General features: G+C 41.7%; 1 protein-coding gene and 1 non-coding gene across 7 annotated transcripts in view; one reads left to right on the top strand and one right to left on the bottom strand.

Moving 5' to 3' along the window:
* Positions 1 to 16,432, top strand: part of LOC144684868 (zinc finger SWIM domain-containing protein 6) — a 189,347-nt gene extending 172,915 nt beyond the window's left edge. For 4 of the 6 annotated variants that reach the window (XM_078549204.1, XM_078549213.1, XM_078549242.1 and 1 more), the window contains 4 exons: positions 4,549 to 4,712; positions 6,536 to 6,617; positions 14,364 to 15,211; positions 16,321 to 16,432. In XM_078549204.1, coding sequence (XP_078405330.1) covers positions 4,549 to 4,712; positions 6,536 to 6,617; positions 14,364 to 15,211; positions 16,321 to 16,371 — 1,145 coding nt within the window. In that variant the 3' untranslated portion in view covers positions 16,372 to 16,432. Of the gene's footprint in view, positions 1 to 4,548; positions 4,713 to 6,535; positions 6,618 to 14,363 lie in introns of all 6 variants that reach the window. The other 2 variants (XM_078549222.1, XM_078549231.1) reach the window with 1 other exon arrangement.
* Positions 199 to 328, bottom strand: LOC144688899 (U11 spliceosomal RNA). The gene has a single exon (XR_013578503.1). It is a non-coding gene; the product is annotated as a U11 spliceosomal RNA (small nuclear RNA).
* Positions 16,433 to 19,043: the final 2,611 nt, after the last annotated feature.

Genomic DNA, 19,043 nt, shown 5'->3' with positions numbered 1-19,043 from the left:
ACATCAACGGAGGGGAAAACCATCCACTGGATCAGATTCGCCCATGGTTGTGTCCTTTTTGCCAGTGGGACCCCTCTTTGTGGCATGGAGCCTGAAGCTCCAATGACCCCCGGTCTGCCGTAGGGAGGTCTCCCTCACTGAGCTGGTGGCCTCTGCACTTGGTTTGGTGTGGTGGTGGGAGTTTGCATTTTTTTTTTTCGGAGCGCCGAGACAAACAATCACCAGCAGCTCCAAGAAACAAAAATTTGCTTCCAAAATCTCTTGATATCGATTCCGCACAGATAAAGCGCAAGCGCCTCGTCCATGTGCCATTCACAGCAGAATGCTGGTGGCCTAATTGGGGCCTTAACAAGTGTGATTGACTGCCAGCTTCCAAGGAGTGGCAGCCAATCTGATTCCAATCCAACCATGGGAAAGTCCCCCTGCTGGTGGGAATGCATCAGGTGTCTTCTCCTGGCCTTCCTGCCTCCTAGCCTGCCATCGAGGGTCTGGGAAAATTTTGGCCCAGTATCTCTCTCCTGAGGATTTGTCAACCCTGTGATCTAAACAGTAACTTTAATAACGTCGAACCTTAACTATATTCCCCATTTTGCACTAATGGAGAGGGTTATGGTGATTTGTAGGGTTGCCCACAATGGTTGGATATATTTCTGGAGGTTTAATCCCATGACCAATTTGCCTCCAAGTGCCCCACCCCCAGACTCCCACCATTGGTCGCGCAGCACATACATTCTCTGGCACATCATCTCATCCTTTGCCTATAAGAATACAAACTTTGTTACCAAATTGGTTCATGATTGTTCAACTTGCCCCCTCCCCCACCTTTCTCCTTTTCAAATAATTAACAAAAATGCAAAAATTTTCATTGAAAATGAAAAAGGATGCAATTTCTATTACCTCAACATATTTTTTTTCTCATCGATTGCTTGTGGCAATGTCCAGGAGATTAATTCTTATTTTCTGAAGACTGCAGGACAATCCTGGAAGGTTGGAATCCTGATGTTTGGGCCAGCTGGAGTCCTGTAGGAGAGGGGTTGACACTCTGTATAACTCTAGGTATATTCCTACGAGGGGGAAAGGTAGGGCAAACAAACCCAGAGCTCCCTGGGTGACAAAGGAGGTAGAAATTAAGATAAAAGAAAAAGTGTGCTTATGTCAGATGCCAGGTAGAAATAATTGAGAACCAGGCAGAATATAGAAGGTTCGGAGGGCAGGTGAAAAAGCAAATAAAACAAGCAAAGAGGGGGTATGAAAAGAGACTGGCAGCTAATATAAAAGGGAATTCCAAAGCCTTCTATAGGCTTATAAATAGGAAAAAGGGGGAGTAGGGCCAATTAGGGACCAAAAAGGGGATTTACATATGGAGGCAGGGTGCAAGGCTGAGGTATTAAATTAATATTTTGCACTTGTCTTTACCAAGGAAGAAGATGCTACCCAGGCCATGGTAAAAGATGAGGAAGTTCAGTCAATAGAAGGGTTTAAAATGGATAAGGAGGAGGTATTGAATAGGATGTCTGTACTTAAAGTTGATAAAGCGCCAGTACAGGATGAGATGCATCCAAGGGTATTAAGGGAAATGAGAGTGGAAATTTGCAGAGGCACTGGCCATAATTTTTCAGTCGTCCTTCGACTCGGGGGTGGTGCCAGAGGACTGGAGAATTACAAACTTTACGCCCATTTCACAAAAAGGGTGTAAGGATAATCCCAGCAAATACAGACCAATCAGTTCCGGGCAGAATTAATAGTCATGGGGACAGGTGCGGATTAATTAAGGACAGCCAACATAGATTTCTTAAGGGATAATTAACTAACTTGCTGGAGTTTTTTGAAGAGGTAACAGAGAGGGTTGATGAAGGCAATGCTGTTGACGTGGTATATGTGGACATCCAAAAGACATTTGATGGAGTGCCGCACAACAGATTTGTGAGAAAAGTTATAGCTCATGGAATAAAAAGGACAGTAACAACATGGATACACAATTAGCTGAGTGACCAGAAACAGAGTAATGGTTAATGGATGTTTTTAGGGTTGGAGGAGATTTGTTGTGGAGTTCCCCAGGGGCTGGTATTGGGACCCCTGCTTTTCCTGATGTTTATTAATGATCTAGAACTTGGTATACAGGAAACAATTTCAAAATTTGCAGACCATACAAACTGGGAAGCATTGTGAACTGTGAGGAGGATAGTGTAAAACTTCAAAGGGACTTAGACAAGTTGGTAGAGTGGGCAGACAGGTGGCAGATGAAGTTCAATGCAGAGAAATGTGAGGTGATACATTTTGGTAGGAAGAACATGGAAAGAGAGTATAGAATAAAGGGCACTACTCTCAAGGGAGTAGTGCAGGAGCAGAGAGATCTGGGCAGGAGCAGAGAGATCTGGGTGTATATGTGCATAAGTCATTAAAGGTGGCAGGACAGGCTGAGAGAACAGTTAATAAAGCATACAGTATCCTAGGCTTTATTATTAGGGGCATAGAGTACAAGAGCAGGAGGTTATGTTGAATTTGTATAAGACACTTGTTGGACCTCAGCTGGAGTATTGTGTACAGTTGTGGGAGCTGCATTTTAGGAAGGATGTGAAGAGAGCACAGAGGAGGTTCCAGGCATGAGGAACTCAGTTATGAGATAAGATTGAAGAAGTTGGGACCCTCTTCCTTGGAGAAAAGAAAGCTGAGAGGAGATTTGATAGACATATTCAAAATCATGAGGGGTCTGGACAAAGTAGATAGGGAGAAACTGTTTCTGTTCTTGAAAGAATCGAGAACAAGAGGGCACAGATTTAAAGTAATGAGTAAAAGAAGCTATAGTGATATGAGAAAAAACTTTCTCACAGCATGTGGTTAGGGTCTGGAATGCACTGCCTGTGTGTGTGGTGGAGGCAGGTTCAACCAAGGCTTTCAAGAGGGAATTAGGCAATTATTTGAAAAAAAACAAACTGCAGGGTCATGGGGAGAAGGCAGGAGAATGGCACTCGGTAAAATGCTCATTCAGAGAGCCAGTGCAGACATGATGGGCCGAATGGCTTCCCTCTGCACTGTAACAATTCTGTGATTCTGTATGTTTGCCTGTGTTTTATTTCTTGAGGTTTGATGCACTTATTGTGTTTCCAGCATTTTGTTTTCATTTCAGATCTGCATCCATAGACTTCCTGTCAGTTTCTTTTTCCCTCTAACTACCCTCATTTTCTTGCCCTTTTTCCCCTGCGGTTGAGCCTCTCATTGTCTTAGCTCTTTGTGAATTATTTTGTTTGTTTAATGTCTTCCTGACTGAGCTGATCATTTATATCAATTAACAGTTTCCTGTTTTTCACTTAAAGGAGGTTGCAAATCATTCAACACACTAACCTATCTTGATTTAAACTACCTGTTGTTTATCCCCTCCTCGCCCCCTTTTCTAATTCCTGCTTACCTCCTTAATTTTTCTGTCCTGAAGAAGGGTCTGGCCCACAAATGAATCTGCCTTCACTCTCTGGTCTATTGTGTATTTCCAGGAGTTTTTTATTCCATTTGAATTCTTATACTTGCTGTTTTTATTTCCTTTTTTCATCAGGAAGTCTGGGATGTTATCAAATGCAGGACAACTTGTGCTTTGCAGTTTGGTTGTCTTTTGCCTTAGCTTAAAACTTTATAAACTGAACGTTAAATTCAATAACTGGTTTACTCAGTAATAATGCAGCCTTGTGCAGCATTGCCAGGCATGGTGCTGTTCAGGCCTTATCCCTTGATCTGGATTATGTCATTGCAATATTTTTTGACTTTTTGGTAAAACCAACAATTAGATAAAGGCTGGTGGATCTGCAGCCCTTATTGGAGAGTGGTAGTAGGGCACTTAGCCCCAGACAGTCCAGCTTTTGTGATTTTATTGTGAGACATGTGATTTCTCAGTAATAGTAAGCCTCTCTCGTGATCTCATGAGGGGGCTGTAAAGTTTTGGGACTTTTCTCATTGGCTTTTTTGCCCTTGAGGGACAAGTTAAAGCTGTTACTAATTGTTAAATCCTTGATCTGTTTGCCTGATTCCAGTGTAATATCAGCGCCCTTACACAGGGTTGGAATTAAAATGAAAATAAGTCATTAGCTACTACTCTGTGTTCCTTTCGATTGCTGTTCAGGATGCCAGTTCAGGACTGGGTTGATGACTCTCTGCTGACCAGTGACTTGGTTACAGAGAGCAGCTGTATAAGGTCCCAAAACTGCTACTGATGTTTTTGCATATTGCGCGCACACCCTGACTGCACCCCTGCCCCACTTCCCACAAAATGGCACTCATCACTTTTAAAGTGGCAAGTATCCCTCTGTTGTCACAGCACACTCTGAGTATGTAAACAATTGCAGCATTACGATTACCGAATAGTTTATAAATTTCCCTATCCCCAACTTTTGCATAAAAGATATAATTGCAGCTATGTATGGAGAGACACTGATTAGATCTGTTTACCTCTCATCATTTGTGTTTACAGCGAAGTACTTTTTTTTTCAAATGCAAGCTTGTATTTAGATATGTTTGTTTGAAAGCAATTCAGCAAAACTGCACCTTTTCAAATAATTGCAGGAGATGTTGTGAGGCTGGAAACAGTGTTAGAATCCATACAAAAGAACATTCACTCCTCATCACACATCTTCAAGCTTGCCCAGGATGCATTTAAAATAGCAACTCCTATGGACAGTTTGCCCGATATTACCCTTCTCAAAGTGTCCCTGGAGCTGGGTCTTCAGGTAAGTCCACAATGGTATGCTGAGATTAATGGTGTTCTTTTTTATCCAAGGCAATTTCAGTGGGTGAGTTAGAACCAAATAGGCTTTTATTATTGAGACTGTTATCTGCGGTCAACAGTGATGATGAGCCATCTTGTGAAGATTTTACCAAATTATTAATAAAGTAATATTAAGTAAAGTAATAAATTAATAAAGTAATATCCAAAAAAAGTGGCTGTGTATCTTGTGCCATACAAATATTATTCCCAATGTAGTGCACCTATTCAAAACAACTTGGGATCATATTATGATAATCACAGATCATTGTAGATTTCCTCAGAAACTCTGCAATATCTTTTTTTAAATGTAAAATTATATGGGTCTGAGCTCCCTTTTTAAAAAAATTGTGGCAAGGAAGATTGTTCAAATCCCATATTTTACCTGTCTAATGGTCATAAAGTGTACTATTAAATTAACCCATCCACACTGGCCCTTTACCTCTGACATTTGGGCTTGGACAAGTGAGGGAGGGCAGCTACTCATCATCTAGTGAGTCACTTGTTAACTCCAATATTTAATGCTTTCCTAGCTTCTTACTGACATGTTCTGCTGCTTACGTTGTGTTTACTTTGCTGGCCTTTCCCAATTGCAACCTTCCAAACAGTAGTTTTGCAATCTCATGATCTGTTTTCTCTCCTTCTGAACTGAAGGCCTTTTCCTGCTCCTTCACCTCCTGTCATATGTGTGCAACCTTCTAGTTTACAGGTGTGGTTCTCTCCCTTTGTAGGAAGAAGTGTATTAAACTGATATAAAATCCCTGTTATTGCCATGTGGTCTCTTGCTGTTGACTGCTCACCCCATTATACTCTCCATCACAAAGTAGCTTTGAATGCCATATGAACACATTAACCACTAAGTGCTGTAGCTGAGTAGAGGTTGACCTGAAACATATTTCTTATAAATCAACTAATCATCCTCTGACTTCCTTTCCGGTCTGTCTCTCTCTGCAGCATAGATTTCCAATCACTCCTTAACATTTTCCCGCATCTTGTCCCGCTATATAAATAGAAGTGCATGTTCTTTCTTCATATTGACAGCCATGCCTTAACATCCTGCTCTTCTGGAACAACCTCTGGAATTCCATCTCAAAATCCTTACCTCCTCCCTCTCTGCTTTTGACAGCTTACTAAACACTTTTCAACTGTTTTTTCTTTAACTCTGCCTCCTAAAGTCATTCTACCTATTCTCCTTCATGATCAGTGACCATTCATTTATCCAGTTTGTGATGTGTTTTCAATGTAAAATACTATGTAAATGCAAGTTGTTGTTGATGCGGTCAAATTACATTTTGGACCTTATGATGAGATGGGTCTAAGTTTGGGTAGTTTTTAGTGGGTGTTTGCTCACAGCACAAAACTGCCCTTAATTTGGAATTTTATATAGACCATTGACTCAAGGCAGTGAGTGGAAAGACTGGCGTTGGAAGTGGGAGCTATATTGGTGCTGCAGGTTGTGACTTCTGAGGTTAGGGCTGAGATATATTTTTGCGGCTGGGTATAATGAGCTTTATTCTGCATCCATGCTATACGTGACTTGGTGCTGATGCTGGGTGCCTAAAAAGTGTCTCAACCCAGCATCAACACCCCATATGTCAATGAGCACAACTTTCATTGGAATTTTTAAAAAATATTTTATAATCTTTTTTGTCCCTCCACGAAATGCGCTAATCTAGAGCTTCTAAAAGGATGCAAATAATCGATAAAAGTTTTTCTTCCAGTAGCTTTTCATTAGACCAGTAATTTTTGAAAAACCTAAACTTCCATTTTAAAACCATTCTGTTGCAGGTTATGCGAATGACATTATCAACATTAAACTGGCGCCGTCGTGAGATGGTGCGATGGTTGGTAACATGTGCTACAGAAGTAGGTGAGTCAAAAGTTGTAATTCACACCATGAACAGCTGCATTAAAGAAAGGCTGTGAACAAAAAGCATATTGGCGCGACAGAAAACCTTCAGCTAACCTCAAGATCAAGGGTTAAAACTTAAAAGCAAAAAAATGCTAGAAACCTGAAATTAAAATGTACCCAACCGCTCTCAGTATCTGAGGAGGAGGTTTTCTATTTCTAATGGCTGTGAATGCCACTAATTTCTGCAGGGGTCCTCCCAATTGACCACCGCAATTTTGGCGGTGGGGGAGGGGGGAGGTGAGGGGTGATTCAAGGAAACCCCGGAGAAGCAGCATAAACATTGGAGCTGCCGTTGCTGAGATATTTGGTGGGGGACAGGCTTATTCCGCAGGGTTAATGTTTCCATGTGAATTGCGTAGTGTAAATAGTGGTGTCTAAAAGGATGCGGGATTATCAGATTGTAACAAGCATTTTAGCAAACCTGTTCAAAGTTACTTTGTAATTTTCCTGTATAGTAAATTTCCAGTCCCCAAGGAAAGTGGCAAGCAAGCACTTCCTCATGAAGGGAAAATTGCAGAGTGAACCAAGCCGAGCCAGTCTTGCACGCCTCCAAGTAGCAGTATGACGATGGCTTTGTTGTAGGCCCTCAGAAAAATTTGACTGCCTGACCTGTTGGTAAAGATATTACAGAATGAGGACAAAACTGCAAAGAAAGGTACAGGAGTTTCTTAAAAAGGGCCATTAGAAGTGTTTTTGGTTTGTTTTAGGTTAAATAATCCACATCATAGTTATTAATGTTCCTGCTAAGCTGTTCATGTGGGCAATCATGCAGCAAACGTGGAGGTACCATGCAGGACACTTTCAAGCTGTCCTCTTTAAGAGACTGCATGTGGCACAGCAGCCATGTAAAAAAAAAAGAGAAAGGTACTGTACATTGAAATAAACAGGCTGTGCAAAACAAGAGAAAATCTAGAGGGATCATTGATAGTGGCTTATTATCATGTGCATTAGTGTTACAAATTGTATAAATTTAACTGGAATTCATGTGCTCCAATGAAAAGTATAATGAAATGAACAGGAAAAAAATATATAAGTTTAAGAATGTTCTACTTTCTTCTTGGGACTAAAAGGGAAAGAAGAAAGGTAGTTGTTGCATTTCCCAGCTAGCCAGATATTTGAATGCCAACTTAGTCTGACCTCTGTCCATTTAAACTACCTTGTGACAAGAAGGTCCTAATGCCAGTGAAAGAATCTGATCAGTACCAGAAAAATTTTAGAGTAGAACTAGTGAGTTATTACATAATGGGCAGAAATCCCCCCCCTCCCTCGTTAGGGGGGGTTGTGTGGGGGTGGGCGTGAACCCATAAGGGCTGTGCCGTCATTTTACGTGGGCGGGCCAATTAAGGCCTGCCCAACGTGACGCTCGCCTGGAAGCACTCCCTGTGTGGGCCGGGGTGGGGGACTTCCCTGAGTCAGGGCCTGTGCTCTGTCGCGCATGCGCGTGGAAGAGCGCAGGAATCTTCAAGGCAGCTCAGAGATTTGTTTAAATTTTAAACATCCAAATAAATAAATTAAAATCTTTTGAAACATGTCCCCTCATGTGACACATGAGCTGGGACATGTCAATAAATTTTTTAAAAAGAATTTTATTGAACTTTTAAACACTTCATGAAACCTCATCCCGCCCGTGGATGAGGTTCCATGAAAAATGTGAAGGCCGCCTGGGCTCTTCACCTGCCCGCCAACCTTAAGGTTGACGGGCAGCTCATTTAATTATTTCAATTAGTTTTTAACAGGCCTTAGTCGGCCTCTGAAAATCTAAATGACGCGCGGTGATGTCGGGACGCCCACCCAATGTCACCGTGCATCATTTTACCCCCGCTCGCCAACCCGAAAATTTTACCCAATTTTTCAATTTAATCCATCTTGAAGGAGGTGACGTTAGGTATCAGATCATCTCACTCCCGGAATTTTGCATCACACATGTAGCCAGAATCAGTTTAATAACTTAATTTGCTCTCTTAAATACTCTCTTTATGATTATATGTATGTATGTCATCTCACTTTTTTCCTTTCCTTCTCTCTGCTTTTTGCTTTCTTTTTCTGTGCTGCTGCCTTTCTGTCTATTTTGCACCCCCTGCCCCCAGGGTTTCTCCTTATGCTCAGGCCCCAGCACAACCACAGGCCATGACTTACTACAACCCGATTGGCTAGGTAGTGAACACCTGGCATTATAACAGTTCATTGGCTTATGTGGTTTACCCCAACATTACAAGAACACCTGTGGTATGAAGGAGCAAAATAAAGTATCTGGCTACCAAGAAGCAGCCAGGATCAGTGGAAAGGTTGCTGCGAAAGGCCACTTTACAAGAGTCAGTTCTATTTCCCCCATGCCCTGCGCACCTCACAGGACCACTGTCGCATCTCACATTCACTTTGGTCCCTTGTCGCCCTCCATCTGGGACAGGCTTAACACCGCACTGTTTGAGAACCAGTATATATAGGGGTTGTGCTGAAGGCACATTCATGTCTGGCTGTGAGCTGGTACTTGGTTGTGCTCATTGCTGGGGTTGGTCTTGGGGCAAGGTGGAGAGGAGTAATGTTCTCTTCCCCTTTTATTAACATTCCTCAGTGCACATAAAAAACATATATGGTTTGAAAACTCCATAGTTTTCTATATTTTCTAACTCCATAGAGCTGTGTAGTAGCAAGTTGTTTCAGGGAGAAAGTACTTGGTATAACCTGAAACAGAATAACACAACCTAGCTTTGGAAACATACTCCAACAATAATTGAAATTGGATCCATTTAATTGTGGAAAACAATTAAGATGTATTCGATATTTATCTAGGGGAGGATACATAAGACTGGGCCCTTATTCTCTGGAGTTTAAAAGAATGAAAGGTGATCTCATTCAAACATACAAAATTCTTACAGGTCTCGACAAGGTAGATGCAGGAAGGACGTTTCCCTTGGCTGGGGTGGAGTGGTGGGAGTCCAGAGCCAGGGGCACAGTCTCAGAATAAGGAGCAGACCATTTAGGACTAAGATGAGGAGGAATTTCTTCACTCGGAGTGTGGCGAATCTTTGGAATTCCCTGCCCCAGAGGGCTATGGAGGCTCAGTCGTTGAGTATGTCCAAGACAGAGATCATTAGATTTCCTCATATTTAAAAACATCAAGGGATACAGGGATAGTGCAGGAAAATGGTGTTTAAGTAGAAGATCAGCCATGTTCTCATTAAATGGCAGAGCAGGCTCAAAGGGCTGAATGGCCTACTCCAGCTCTTATTTCCTATGTTCTTATGTAAGTACTTCAATAATTCTTTTTTTTAAAGAAGTATCATTTGCTTAATGAAGGATAAGACCTGGGAAGACCCAATCCAAAACTGAAGAAAGGATTGAAATTTCTATAAAATCTTATCCTTTGAAGCCTTGAATACACCAACATTTTTTTTTTGACAAAGGGCTATTAAGTGGACTGGGCTGCAAACTTATGAAATCTTGCCAGAGTGTTAGTGCAGTGAAAACTCCCCTCTGGCTGTAACTCTCCTACTCAAAATGACTAACACAGTTCCTATTGGTTAGTGATATGCTGCACTAAACTTTTCCATATTTAGCAATGTTGTTCAAGCGACCACAGGATTTGGGGTGGCAACTTCCTTTATGCTGAGATTCCAGATCTAATGTTTGTTCTCTTTTCTGCACCGATTGGGAAGTTAAGTTGGGGAACACTTGAGACTTGGTCTGTCTCTTCACTTTTGACCCTTACACCTTCCTGCTCTTGCTCAATCTCACTCAGGCATATACTCTCCCTCCCATCCCTTTAGATATCCTCTTGGGCTCTGCACTGCACAAGGCCCCTGAGATTTTAAATATCAATAAAGCAATCCTCCTTTCTAGTAGCTGCCATCTAAGGGGTGGGGGGGTGCGGAACTGTTCCTTCAAGCTCCTGTCGCCAACAACTCCTGAAGCTGACATGGTTGTCCACTGCGAGATGTGGTTTGATGACCTGAAGTGGAAATGCATCTCCTCCTCTACAGCTAAACTTTTGCCTACTTCAGGATCATTCTGTAATATCCATTTCAAATTCCTATTCTCCACCAGAAGCCATGTTTAATGAATTTAGGTTATTTGATAACTAAGGGACCAGTTAGCTAAATAAATAAAGTGCAGTAGCTGTATATATGGATTTTCAGGGGGCACTTAATAAGGTATTTCATAAGGAGTTAGAAAAATATAGGCATAGGGTACATAAGAAACCGTAGCAAATTGGATAGAAAGTTAATTGGTGGACAAGAACGCTACCTGGATTGGAAGGGGATTGGAAACGGTGTACCTGAGCCGCCGCTGGCTGTACTCTTTTTAAAAAAACAAAAACTTGGATGCAGGGAACATAATTTCAATTTGCTGACAACACAAAAGTAAACAATTTGACGACAAATGAAGAAGAAGAAAAAGAGTAGAATGGGCAGGCATGTGGCAGCTGCAGTTATGTGGATAAGTGTGAGCTAATCTATTTTGGAACAAAAGACATGGAACGAGAATATATACCTAATGGAAAGATGCTGAAGGGTATGGATGATTTAAAGGTTCAAATACATAATTACCTGAAAGCACTAGTGCCAGTACTGACAATGGGTGAGACAAAATATTGGACGCTTTAAAGGAAAATTGGATCTGCTTGAATAGGAAGATACATACGTGGGTCAGGTAGTGTAGGGATGCATAACTGGGCTAGTAATCTAGAGGCTTGGATTAATAATGGATAATCTGCAAATAAAAAAAACTAATATCTGTAAAAAGTAACCATGAACCTGTGGGGTTGTCACAAACTCAGCTGATTCATTCATTCCACTTAGGGAAGGAAATCTGCAGTCCTTACCCACTCAAGCCTGTATGCAGCCCTAGTTAACAATCCACTCGAGTGGCTTAGCAAGACACTTGGTTGTATCACCACCTTATCAGTGCAACTAGAGGTGTGCAGTAAATGCCAGTCTGGTATGGGAATGGATAATGTTTTGTTAAGTGGTTATGTGGAGAGTGCAGGACCAAGAGGTTAGTTTTAGATTGCTGTAGCAAAAAGCTGGGTGAGATACAATGGATCAAATGGCTGGCTTTTGTGATGTTTAAAACTTGATGGCTCCACATCAGTTGTCGAAAGGCCAGATGCAGAGTAAAGCTCCTTTTACTCTGCCCCTACCAAAAAAGAACACCCCTGGTGCTCCAATATGACATTTTTCCTGTTTCGCATTCCAGCCATTGTTGAACTCCTCTTAGAATCATAGAATGGTTACAGAACAGCAGAGGGTCATTCAGCCTGTCGTATCTGTGCTGGCTCTCTGCGAGAGCAACTCTGCCACTGCCACTCCCCTGCCTTTTTGCTGTCATCCTGCAAATCTTTTCTCTTATAATTAGCCAATTCCCTTTTGAAAGCCACGATTGAATCTGCTTCCACTGCACACTCAGGCAGTGCATTCCAGATCCTAACCACTTGCTGTGTAAAGAAGGTTTCTACCCATGTCGCCTCTGGTTCTTTTGCCAACCACCTTAAATCAATGCCCTCTTGTTCTCAACCCTTCCACCAATGGGAATAGCTTCTTCCTATCTAATCTGCTCTCTTGATTTTGAACACCTCTATCAAATCTCCTTTCGACTTTCTCTCCTCTAAGGAGAAAAGCTCCACCTTTTCTTTATTCCATCACGGGATGTGGACTTCATTGGCTGGGCCAGCATTTATTGCCCATCCCTAGTTGCCCATGAGAAGGTGGTGGTGAACTGCCTTCTTGAACTGCTGCAGTCCATGTGATGTAGGTACACCCACAGTGCTGTTAAGGAGGGAGTTTCGGATTTTGACCCAGTGACAGTGAAAGAACGGGGATGTAGTTCCAAGTCAGGATGGTGAGTGACTTGGAGGGGAACTTCCAGGTGGTGGTGTTCCCATCTATCTGCTGCCCTTGTCCTTCTAGGTGGTAATGGTCATGGGTTTGGAAGGTGCTGCCTAAGGAGCCTTGGTGAATTCCTGCAGTGCACCCTGTAGATGGTACACACTGCTACTACTGTGCGTGGGTGGTAGAGGGAGTGAATGTTTGTGCATGTGGTGCTAATCAAGCGGGCTGCTTTGTCTATCTTTCTCTATCTACCCATGTTACTGAAGCCTCTCCGTTTTGAGGCACCCTCGTGTTCTCCTATCTGTCTCGAAAGCCTCACCAGTGGAGCTATCGAGGCTCTCGATCTGCCAGCCCTCTGAGATTGCGGTGTTGGGATGGCGAACACCAAGATGGCCAATTTAAGAGAATGCCTCCTGGAAGATTGCTGATTTTGCCTTGCAAGTGTGGACTTGGGACCCCCCCCCATTTGGTCCCAGTATTCGGGCCCTGAAGAGCATGGTATATCCAGCCCAATGTATAAGATAAATGCAAGTAGCTTTTTGAAGCTTGCAGTTATGGTTGCAAGATTACCAGACGCAGATAGTCAACCCTCATGAGCACACAGCTTAGATGGAATATTTTTCTTCTATGTTTGAAGTATGGAATGGGTTTTCTGCTGGATTGATGCTAATCTGCTGAGCTCCATTAAAAAAAGAAAACTGATTACTTAGGAGTAGAATTTAAAGTTATAGATATAGTTTTATAATGAATTGATTAAATGGCTTTTGAAAACTTGTGATGAATTCAATTCATCTTAAAAAAATGTGGAGAAACCTGGGAAAGAATTTTACATCCTGTGGGTGGGCGCACACCTGACCCGATCGGGCGTAAAATAGTGCGCGATGACATCGGGTGAGCGTCCCAATGTCATCGTGCACTCACACGACATTTCGGTCGGCGGGCGTGTGCGAGAGTCAGCGGCGCCTGCCGACAATTAAGAGGCCAATTAAGGTCGTTAATTTGTTAATTAAGAGCGATTTTTCGCTGCCCTACCAACATTACGGTTGGCGGGCGGGCGAATAAGCCAGGCGGCCTTTGCATTTTTGAGGAAACTCCATCCAAGGGCGGGATGAGGTTTCCGACATTGATTTAAAAATAAAACATTTTGACATAATTTTTATTATGCATATGTTCATGCAAGTGAGTCTTATATGGGGACAGTTTTTTCAGTAGTTACCAATCTTTATTTTTGATTTTAAAATTCTTCAGCTCCCTGATACAGCTCCCTGCCTTCAGGGAGTTTACATTGCGCACTCCCCCATGCTGACTTCAGCACTTGCCCTCCTCCCGCCCCCACCCTGGCATCGCTGAGCCTTTCAGCGTGTGTTTCACGCTGGCTGCCCATTAATTGACCAGCCAGCGTGACATCGCGGTCGGGGGCGCTCATGGGCAGCCGGTCATTTGCCGGCCGCTCTCGGGCCAGCCCACCACGTCCACCTGATGACCTGAAAACTTGCCCCTGATTGTTTTTTTTGATGTTTTATTGTGATCTCTCTCCCGCAAATACAACATGCACAAGGCTCCTATCTCCAACTAGCCAAGGCAATATTTTGTGAAGGAAAGGGGCTTCTCCCATTCCATGGTTTCTTGTGCTCTTGTATCCTCTTCTGTAATTTCCCTTTCCCTTCTGTTTCCACTGCCCACCCCCCCACCAAAGAAAATGTTTACAATCATTTGAAATATGAATAAAATTCTTGCTGACACGGATGTATTTGTGTTCTTTGTAAACTGCGCAGTCTATTCAGTACCCAGAAGCCTGATCTGCATACAGGGACCCATTTGTATCATTATTATTCATTGAACAAAATATCTAAACCTTTTTTCTTTTCCTTTTTAGGAGTTTATGCATTGGATAGCATTATGCAGAGTTGGTTTACACTATTCACCCCAACTGAAGCTACCAGTATTGTTGCCACTACAGTAATGTCCCATAGCACAGTCGTTAGATTGAACCTGGACTACAACCAACGGGAGAAACTAGCCAGCAGTGCAAGGACGCTTGCACTGCAGTGTGCTATGAAGGATCCTCAGAACTGTGCCCTCTCAGCCCTAACCCTGTGTGAAAAGGACCATATAGCTTTTGAGACTGCTTACCAAATAGTTCTAGATGCTGCCACGACTGGTATGAGTTATACACAGCTCTTCACAATTGCCCGATACATGGAGCACCGTGGTTACCCAATGCGGGCCTATAAGCTAGCCACCTTGGCAATGACGCATCTTAACCTGGGTTACAATCAGGATACACACCCTGCCATTAATGACGTCCTATGGGCATGTGCACTTAGCCACTCCCTTGGGAAGAATGAGCTAGCAGCTATAATACCTCTGGTGGTTAAAAGTGTTCAGTGTGCTACAGTACTTTCCGACATTCTGCGCCGGTGCACTTTGACCACACCAGGAATGGCCCACCATGGACTCCATGGACGGAGGAACTCTGGGAAATTAATGTCACTGGACAAAGCCCCACTCAGACAGCTCCTGGATGCCACTATTGGGGCCTATATAAATACAACACATTCACGGCTTACACACATTAGTCCACGGCACTATAGTGAATTTATAGAGTTCCTAAGCAAGGCCCGAGAGACCTTCTTGATGGCTCACGATGGACACATCCAGTTTACACAGTTTATTGACAACCTGAAGCAAATTTACAAAGGCAAAAAGAAACTCATGATGTTGGTGCGTGAGCGATTTGGTTGATCAGCACGCTGTCGTATCTTTTTATTGAGCCTGCCTTTGTATCCTTTTTAACTTAAACCAGAGCCACACCGGTATTATATGTGTATAGTAACGAACAGTTCACAAACTTTAACCCTGTTGATTGTGAGATTTATGTGTGTCTTTTGTATGAGAGAAAAGAGAAAAAAAAAGTATCAGTTTACACTGAGTACATGTTGTCAAGTGGCAAAAGCCCACGTCGCTCCTGTCCTTCGTATGTACATTCACAGCCTAAGAGTATGGCTTTAAACCAAACAGACACCTCCATCCTAAGTGATAAGTACCTCGTATGGATTCAGCTTTACTCCTTCGTCACTCATCCCTACATTTCAGTGTATTAAAAATACAAGGCTGACCACGTGGCTTTGCAGTGCTGTTCATCCAGAAGCATGGCACACGTTGCTCGTGCATGTGTAATTAGCGACTGTCAACATACATTCTCAGGGATTTATCGAAGAAAGAATGAGAGCATTTATTGTACTGTATATATTATAGTATATGTCTGAATATTGAAAAAATATACGTAACATTTTAATTTATAAAATATTCTATGTAATGCAAAATACTTGAAGCTGCAGTAGCTTGGTATAAAAACATATCAGAAGGACTAAAGTGCGCCTTGCTTCAGGTTGGCTCAGGTGGAGAATTGTGTGCTGGGCATCTATGCAGAGCCACCACCTCTGTTGCATGATTGGACTGATAACTAGTCTGACAAAACATAATTTTAAAAAAAAAGGAAAAAAATCTGCTTGTAACAGACATCATAGTTAAGAGGGGCAAAAAAAAACAAATTACAGCCAGAGCAGTAAGCCTTAGCATTAAAAGTATTTGCCAGAATCAGGCTTTGTGCCTCCTAGTCTAGAACTGAACTACAACAATTTAAAACATCCTTGAAAAGGTTGAACTATGTGTTTTACAATAAAAAGATGTTACAGTAGGCCTTTGCAGTGGTATAGTGAAATGCTACTTATGTGCTCAATAACATATATTAATCTGCATTGGGAACTGACTTTGTGCAGGACAGGAAGTTGCTGTGTATTAAGACTGTTCTACTTTTTTTCCTCCTATAGAATTCCTCAAGAGAGAACAGCCTTCTATCTTGCCTTGTCTTAATGCTTTAAAAAATAACCAAACTGGACATCTAACTACCAAACTGTTCATTAAAAATGACTTTGGTTTCTATTTTGAGTCTTTAATTTAGCAGAACTGTTCTGTATCTTGTGCTTTATAAGAGTTTTTACGTTGGGTGCAAAATGTTACTAGTGTCACTTGTTCCTTCCACTAGGGAAAATGCTAGAGGTATGTTCTGTAGCTTTTTTTGCTGTTTAGGAAAAGAAAATTATAATTTCTTGCTCACCATTTTATTTATTATAGTAGGTAAAAGATTGTACTTCATCGCCCGTGTAAACATGCTCTTGAAGTTTAAAAGTAATTAAGATTTGATACACTGATATCAATTTATTTATGTAACTAAATCACTGTTTTATAAACTTGTTAATGATTCAACAATTTTTTTTGTTTTGATTAAAATTAGTTTTTTGAAAGTTAAAGATGTCTCTGTGTATGATATATATTTTGCCTGTGAGCTATAAGCATCCAAAAATCAGTTTGTGAACAGTTTTATAAAAATGTGTAATTACTTTTTAATTTTATTTCCCCCCCTCCTCCTTATGTACTCTTTTGAGTAATACAAAAGTTCAAATGAACAAACTAACACTTTTTTTTTTACTTGCAATTGCGTGCTTGTCCAATATCACTTTTGGAATTGAACGGGCCTCACAATGGATGGGTTTTCCTAGAAATGCAGCTGCAAATTGCAGGGAAATGTCACAAGGTGTTAAACTGAGATATGATCTACCTAATTGATTTTTTTGCCTCTTTATAATTGCTGCTTCTAAACTTTACCTTTTATTTAAAAACTGACTGAAGACAAAGAGATCAATAACATGTGAATTGCATAGTGACATAGCTTGTCACTAATTACCTTTTCTGTCTATAATTTGATCTCTTTAATAACAGCTAAAAATGTTTCAATGGGCACTTGTTTCTTTTGCATTTTGCTTTTTTTAAAAATTACTGCAGGACTGCCTCTGGTGGATTGCAACCTCTCGTCAACTTGCCTGAAGTACAAGAAAGTGATTGTGCAGAAATCAGCAATTCAGAGCCATTCCTGCTGCATCATTAGACAGAAGGATCTCCATCATGCTCTTAACTCTGAGGGCTATATCTGTGGCCTTGGTATCAGCAATAGGGCTGTTGAATGCTCTGAAATGATGGTGATGCTGTACCAACTTAGAACTTGTTGCAACTTATTTTTAGCTTCTGTCAAGCAAAAGTATTTGGCAAGTAAAATATGTGCTGATAGTTCATTTAGTGTATGTATTTGCAAGAATATTTGGCTTCTGCATTAGGTGCTGTCCAATTTCATTCAGTATGCCTTTATTAGTGGTAATAAGAGTTGAAATAAATGGCTTCATTTAGAATATGCCAAATAAGCTTCAAATACCCCAATTAATTCTCCAGCATTCATATCTCCTCCTGGCACAAGTATAAACCTGATTCACCAAATATAGTAGGTTAACCACCATTAGCTACATGAAAATGATACTTAAGCCAATACACATTTATACATGCATTCTATGAAATCACTACAGTTTTGCTACATTGCACCTACCAGAGAATGTAATGATGCATTTTTTTGAAGATTTGTTTTCAGAATCTGGGTGATTCTGGCAAAGCTCCATTTTCTATCCGCGCCTAGTTGCCCTGATAAGGTGGTGGTCAAACGTTTTTTTGAATGTTGCAATCATTGTGGTGATGGTGCTCCCATTGGGGTATTTCATACAGTTAGGTGAGTGGTGGAGGCACCCATTTTGTGATGATGGTAATCTGGTGGAATACTTCAGGTTCACTGAGTGAGGGAAATCTTAAGGGTACAGCCTGCACAGGATGTCTCACTGGGTTGGGCCATTGCCCAATGTGAAGCTTTTGCAGTTAACTGAAAAGGATCCTTGACAGCTTGTTATTTGGCCCATTCTGATCTTCCTGTGGGGCAGTATGGATGGTGGTGACTGTCTCTGGATACAAAGTATTCCAGGAAAGGCTCCAGACTACTTGGTGCATCCCTGCATGGTTCTTGTGGGGAAGGGAGCAGAAATCAATGATCTTGTTAGCTTACAAGTTGGTTCCTTCTAGAGTGAATAGGCCCGATAAAGATAGGGTAGTAATGAAAGCAACATACTGCGGATGCTGGAAACTTGAAATAAAAACAGAAAATGCTGGAAAAACTCAGCAGGTCTGACAACACCGGTGGAGAGAGAAACAGAGCTAATGTTTTGGTCTGTATGACTCTTCAGAGCTGGGTGAGATAGGGTGGTGTCTGCAGCACTTGTGAGATCCTTTGTGTTCTTTGCTGCCTTCAGAACAGCTGTCCAAGATGTGGCAATGTAACTGGACCATGTCTAGCATTTGACTGCAGCCTTTCCAATATTATTGCCCAAGGATGGGTGGAATTTGTGAAGTATGAGTGGTACATTCATTCTGTTATCTTAGTCAACTCTCTGGTGTAGGTGGAGAAGTGCGGGTTTGCTTTCATACCTATCCTCACTTTATCTCCACTACCTATTGGTCAGAGCATAATTCCCATTCCTCTAAATGCCTCTGGCTCCTGAACAAGAAGGGCTCAGCCTTCCCGATCTTGGGTACTTTTGAGCAGACTACTTTTTAAAGTTGTGATGCACACAACCCATAGACTGACATGGAGCCCAGAGCCTCCAAAACAATGAACTTTATT

The sequence above is a fragment of the Cetorhinus maximus genome, chromosome 1 (genome assembly GCF_964194155.1).
Source record: "Cetorhinus maximus chromosome 1, sCetMax3.hap1.1, whole genome shotgun sequence".
Taxonomy (NCBI): domain Eukaryota; kingdom Metazoa; phylum Chordata; class Chondrichthyes; order Lamniformes; family Cetorhinidae; genus Cetorhinus; species Cetorhinus maximus.
The sequence above is the reverse complement of the archived record's forward strand: the minus strand, read 5'-3'. Positions and strand labels throughout refer to the sequence as shown.